The 6,497-nt window shown below is 53.2% G+C and overlaps 1 protein-coding gene across 1 annotated transcript in view; it reads left to right on the top strand.

The window, feature by feature from the left end:
• The window catches only part of NXN (nucleoredoxin), a 160,173-nt gene extending 156,441 nt beyond the window's left edge, over positions 1-3,732 (top strand). The window contains exon 8 of the mRNA XM_032263459.1: positions 2,972-3,732. Coding sequence (XP_032119350.1) covers positions 2,972-3,154 — 183 coding nt within the window. The 3' untranslated portion in view covers positions 3,155-3,732. The remainder of the gene's footprint in view (positions 1-2,971) is intronic.
• The last annotated feature ends 2,765 nt before the right edge of the window (positions 3,733-6,497 follow it).

Below are 6,497 nucleotides of genomic sequence, written 5' to 3'. Positions count from 1 at the left end.
GTGAGCCACTCTCAGTGGTTCAGAGCTGTGAGTGCAGTGGTTACAGGAGCTGTGGACAGTGTGAGCCACTTTCAACGGTTCAGAGCTGTGAGTGCAGTGGTTACAGGAGCTGTGAACAGTGTGAATCACTCTTCACGATTCAGAGTTTTAAGTGCAGCCTGACCCAGTAATGCACTTGAGGGGCCGAGGCACGGAGGAAGAAGCTAAGATGGAGTCAGTCGGGTTAGCAGAAGCTAGGTTGTTATACCCCGAGGACCCCGCGTGGCTGCCGTTCTTCCTGCGCTTCGCCTGGGCTTGTGGCCTTGGTGGCATTCCTAGTCCCATTCTGTCATGTTGAGAAGCAAGACAGCATGGAAGAGGGGTAGGCCCAGCAGGCAGGCGTCCACAGAGCCCTGCTGAGCCCAGAACTCCAGCCCTGGGCTACCAGGGTGAAGGGCACCCATTGATCCCGTCTCGATCCCATCCCGGTGGCAGGCAGATGTCAGCCCTTACGAAATCTTCGTAGCATTAAAATCCGCCTCCATGGCCGGGCACAGCAGCTCACCTTGTCATCCCAGCAGTTTGGGAGGCTGAGGCGGGCTGATCACCTGAAGTCAGGAGTTCAAGACCAGCCTGGCCAACATGGAGAAACACCGTCTCTACTAAAAATACAAGGAGTAGTTGGGCGTGGTGGCGGGTGCCTGTAATCTCAGCTACTCGGGAGGCGGAGGCAGAATTGCTTGAACCTGGGAGGTGGAGATTCAGTGAGCCGAGATTGTGCCACTGCACTCCACCTTCCTGTGGTTTGCTGCAGGGAGCCTAGAGGGAGGTAGCAGAGTTCTTGGCTTGGTCTGGGCCTCCCAGTGGGACGTAGATGGACATGTTTGTCAGGTGCCCATGCTCTTTTATTGGCCCACATGGAGGCCTGAACTGGGTAAAGAGTGAAGAGGTGCTGAGTGGCCCCGCAGGGCTGGGAAGTGCTTGCTGCCTCCAGAGTGGGGTGAGGGGCAGACCCTTGCTAACAGCCTTCCTAAGGATTTGCCTTTGAGAAAGGATTGTGCTTGTCTCAGAAACTGGTGAATTTTATGCCTCCTGCTCCCCACCATGGAAGGTCAAGAATACCCCAAGTCCTTTCTCTACAGGAGGGCTCAGGTGTTTCATTCCCTTGAGAGTATTTATATTTGCGGTGAAACAACCCCAGGGCGGGTTTCCAACTCCATTTTCTGTTACCCACCAGTGAAAGTCCACAGTGCAAAGAGTGCTCTCAGATGGCAGCTCTGGCTGGGTGCAGTGGCTCACGCCTGTAATCTCAGGACTTTCAGAGGCTGAGGTGGGTAGATCACTTGAGCCTAGGAGTTTGAGACCAGCCTGGGCAACATGGCGAAACCTCCCTCTCCAAAATGTGTAAAAACTAGCCAGGCATGGTGGTGCATGCCTGTAGTCCCAGCTACTTGGGAGGACTGCTTGAGCCCAGGAGGTGAGGCTGCAGTGAGCTATGATCGCGCCGCTGCACTCCAGCCTGGGCAACAGAATGAAACTCTGTCTCCCCCCCAAAAAAGAAAACAAAGTAGCTCCCTTACAAATCCTCTCTCCTTGGATTTCTGTGTTTGCCTTTGTAAGTGCATGAGGCTGTACCTGGTGTTAGGGAAATTGCCCTGGACAGCTGCTGGGCATGTAGGATCAGTGCCAGCTTCCTTCTCGGAGAAGTACAGGGAGGCAGTGTAAGCCTGCATGGGCTTCAGCAGCCCTGTCTTCTGAACTGGCCGGCTCTGCGGCTCCGGTCCCTCCTGAAACCACAGGGGTGGAGGTTGGAGGACGCTGAGCTGTTTCTGTTTAAAAACATTCCAGAGCTGAAGTCCAGATTGGCCTCAGATAACCCACAGTGGGGCTGCAAATCATTGACAGTTGGTTACAAAAATAAACCATCAGAAGCTATGACATTTCTAGGCTGGGCGCGGTGGCTCACGTCTGTCATCCCAGCACTTTGGGAGGCCAAGGTGGGGGGATCACCTGAGGTCAGGAGTTCGAGACCAGCGTGGCCAACATGGTGAAACCATGCACCCACTAAAAATGTAAAAAAAAATGGCTGGGCGTGGCAGCAGGCGCCTGTAATCCCAGCACTTTGGGAGGTGGATCACCTGAGGTCAGGAGTTCGAGACCAGCCTGGCCAACATGCCAAAATCCCGTCTCTACTAAAAATACAGAAATTAGGGCCAGGCACAGTGGCTCACGCCTGTAATCCCAGCACTTTGGGAGGCCGAGGCGGGTGGATCACGAGGTCAAGAGATCGAGACCATCCTGGTCAACATGGTGAAACCCCGTCTCTACTAAAACTACAAAAAATTAGCTGGGCATGGTGGCGTGTGCCTGTAATCCCAGCTACTCAGGAGGCTGAGGCAGGAGAATTGCCTGAACCCGGGAGGCGGAGGTTGCGGTGAGCCGAGATCGCGCCATTGCACTCCAGTCTGGGTAACAAGAGCGAAACTCCGTCTCGAAAAAAAAAAAAATACAGAAATTAGCTGGGCATGGTGATGGGCGCCTGTAATTCCAGCTACTTGGGAGGCTGAGGCAGTAGAACTGCTTGAACTTGGAAAGCAGAGGTTTCAGTGACCTGAGATCGCACCACTCTACTCCAGCCTGGGCGACAGAGCGAGACTCCATCTCAAAAAAAAAAAAAAAAAGGATGTGACATTTCCAAAATGCTGAGGATGTGTAAAAATGGCATTGATGCTAATAAATATGTAAATAACTAAATGCAGATGACTTACCTAGCGGTCTGGGGGAGGGCAGATGCAAAGAGGGAATTTTACAAAACAGCCCCTTCCTCCCAGAGGCAGGGCAGGTCTCCAGTTCCCATGCTGGGCTCCCCTTTCCTCGGGAAAGCCTGTGCTTCAGGGTGAGGGAGCTGCCACGCCTGGGGAGTCGGGCCAGGGGCCTCTCCACCTCCTTTCTTTAAAGCTTCTTGGTTTTCTCTTCCTCCCGCCGACCTCAGGACGACATGACTGACTCCCTGCGAGACTACACTAACCTGCCCGAGGCTGCCCCTTTGCTCACCATCCTGGACATGTCGGCCCGGGCCAAGTACGTGATGGATGTGGAGGAGATCACCCCCGCCATCGTGGAGGCCTTTGTGAATGACTTCCTAGCAGAGAAGCTCAAGCCTGAGCCCATCTAGTGTGGCTGCGGCCTCCCGAGACATTATTTAAAACTCCGCCTTCTCCTCCTCCTCCCCTCCTTCCCTCCGCCCTTGGACCTACCCAGCGTGTCCCAAATCACACAACCCAAGTGTCCAACCTCTCTGTGGTGCCTTGTCTCTGCGTTAAACTCCTCAGTAGCACCCTGGGGTGCAGAATCCAGCAGCAGCAGAATCTGCCATGTTAGGAGGCTTCCGTGTTTGGGAGCATGGGATGGCCCAGCCCGACCAGAGCAGGGATGGCATCACTCTCGCAAAGTCACTAGTGTTTGGTGAAGGCTCTGCCGGGGTCTTCTGGAGCAGAGTGAGCATGGAGGGCCAGTGGCCCGGGGCTCGGGAGCTGACTGTGGCACCGGCACGCACACGCAGCCCCGGACAGCCAGAGGGGAACCGCCAGGTGACACCTGTGTGAGGGGAGCCAAGAAAGGGCCTGGGTCTTGGTGGCCTCAGCTTAGAGCTCAGGTGAGAACATCCTTTTCTGAGTGACACAGTCTTTCCAGGTCTGTGGGAAAGCAGCAGCCCATCCACGTGTTCCTGGGCAGGGCATCTCCAAATGCGGAAAGAAGCTTGTGGAGTTTTTTTGAGTGAGAAAGAAGTGTAGCTAAGGTAATGGTTCATATAGTAATGGCTTTTTTTTATGGAGCTCCCACCTCCTGATGAGAGCTTCTTACTCCTTATCTTTCTTCCTTGACCTTGACCTTTCCCAAGTCTCCACCTGCTCATACAAACAGCTCCTACCATCTTGAAATTTTGTTGACAAATCCCTCTCCTTGGACATCTTCCCAGGAAACTTAGCCCAGAGTTCTTAGAGGAGCACCTCGGAGCAAGCACAGGTCTCTGACTCCACCCAGCTCTGTGCCTGAGGCCACTGATCTCTGCTAAGGTACCCATGCCCGCGTTCCATTACCCCGTCATTCCCTTTTTTTTTTTTTTGACAGAGTCTTGCTCTCTTGCCCAAGCTGGAGTGCAATGATGCAGTCTCGGCTCACTGTAACCTCCGCCCCCAAGGTTCAAGCAATTATCCTGCCTCATCCTCACTCATAGCTGGGATTACAGGCATGTACCACCATGCCCGGCTAATTTTTGCATTTTTAGTAGAGACGGGGTTTCACCCTGTTAGGCTGGTCTGGAACTCCTGACCTCAAGTCATCTACTCATCTGGGCCTCCCAAAGTGCTGGGATTATAGGTGTGAGCCACCATGCTTGGCCCCCTTTTCTTTTCTAAGCAGAACTACAAATTTGAGAAATTACCAGAAGCCTCGAATTTTCCTGAGCACCAGCAGGAGCTGTGCCCTAGGGTGGAGCGAGGGTGGAGGGCGTGGCAGCCGCCAGTGGACCTCGAGGCCCAGGTAGCTTGCGGGCCTCTTACGGGGGCTGACCTGACACAGAGAGAAACAGCAACTCTGTTCTCAGGACTGGGGATGGACGGCTTTGGCCTCAGTCAGGTGTCGGGGACTCGAAACAACTGTGGGTGTTCCCCTCGGCTCCACTCAGGACTGCCAACCAAGACTGTTTATTTGGAAAATTCAGCCCCCACCCCTGAATGAGCTGTTGACACTTGTTCCTTGCTGAATTGGATTGTTGATTTGTAGTTGAGAGGTATAAAGTTAGTTGGCAGTTAGACTTGTGATGTGATGTTGCTGGCCTGAAATGCGATCGCTCAGTAGGAAATAAAGCAGGCATCTCTGGGCCTTTTCCACCACGGGGTCTCTCCTGTCCTTGGTAGCAAAAGGCTTTTTCACTTGTGCTGTGCTCTGTCAGGTGGGTGGTGGAGGGCAGGGCGTAGAGAGCCTCCCGTCAGATACCTGAGGACTGTGTATGGGAAGTTCTGAGACCCACATGACATAGCTGGTCGTCCGTCGAAGTTTCTTGGTGTCCAGCAGCATGAAGCTCACTTGGATCACAGTGCCAGCCACAGATCCCTCCTGGAGCTCTGGCCACCATCTTTGCAGGTTGGACTTGGCCCTGGACAAAGGGTGAATCCTTAGGTTACATACCTCATTGTGGACATTCTTACCCATTTCCTCCCTACAGAGGCCAAAGTGCTCTGAACCCTGAGAAAGCTGGCTGGGGAAACGAGGAATCACACACGGGTCTCCTTGTGGAGAATGGGGCAAGAGTGAGAGACCCCGAAACCCAGGTCGTCACAGGGCTCGGGACTTCTCTGGGGCTCTTCCAGCATCTCCCTTAGGGGTCGAGGTGGATGGGAGTCCAAGATGAATGTGGCTGGCCTGAATGTGGGCGATGGCAGATTTCTGTCCACGCCCTGTATCATGATGGCCTTGGAAGAAAGGTGGGTTCTCTTAGCAGCTGCTTACCTTTGGGGCAGAAGGAACAGAGTCCAGCAAGGCGTTGCTGTAAGTCATTGCAGCTGGTCTCGACACCAGAATTCCCCTTACAGAGTGGATTTGTAGGTTCCTTAAGATCCGTGGGGGAGGTGTACTCCAAAGGTTCAGGGTTATACGGTGGCTACTTTGTGGGAAATCATTAGGGAAGAATCACTTCTGAATGTTGGGGATCGATGGTGAGGGAGATGTAAAGGTCACCGATGCAGGCAGAGTGTGTGGCGTGATAATTCCCACCGAGCAGCTCCAGAGTACCTCGAGATTCTTGTTGCTAATTGGAAGCAGGTTAAACACCAGCTGTGATGGATTCAGGGGCTCCTCCAGCCGACAGGGAACCCATGCCCTGCAGGTGGAGGCCAGGGCGGCTGTCAAAATCCACCCGCGGTCCACAGTGACTTCCAGATCCCATCTGCCCATTCTCACAGCAGAGATGAGGGTTATTTTCCTTTTTTTTTTTTTTTTAAGACGGAGCCTCACTCTGTTGCCCAGGCCGGAGCTGGGACTACAGGCACGTACCACCACGCCCAGATAATTTTCATATTTTTAGTAGAGTCGGGGTTTCGCCATGTTGGCCAGGCTGGTCTTGAACGCCTGACCTCAGGTCATCCACCCACCTCGGCCTCCCCAAGTGTTGGGATTACAGGCGTGAGCACTGCTCCCGGCCTGTTGTTGCTTTTTAACCTGTCTCCCAGCGTTAAAAGTCTGTTTAAGAAAAAGGGTGTGTTTTCCACATTGAATTCCTATTTGGGGAAAAAATAATAATTTAAAAAGGAAAAGCATTGCTTTACATAATGATCATCAAAAAAAAAAGAAAAAAAAAAAAAGAAAAGGGAAAAGCGTATGTTTGGGACTGGCACGTCCAGCGATGAAAACCAGCTGCTTATCCCGAGCGAGTGACTTCCTGCTGTCCCTTTCGCCCCTTGGCATGTCCTTGAAGTCACTGATCAGAGCGCAGGGAGCCAATTCTGTGCTGGCGCCGG

The sequence above is a fragment of the Sapajus apella genome, unplaced genomic scaffold (genome assembly GCF_009761245.1).
Source record: "Sapajus apella isolate SASKATOON/1434 unplaced genomic scaffold, GSC_monkey_1.0 scaffold136, whole genome shotgun sequence".
In the NCBI taxonomy this organism is placed as follows: domain Eukaryota; kingdom Metazoa; phylum Chordata; class Mammalia; order Primates; family Cebidae; genus Sapajus; species Sapajus apella.
The sequence above is the reverse complement of the archived record's forward strand: the minus strand, read 5'-3'. Positions and strand labels throughout refer to the sequence as shown.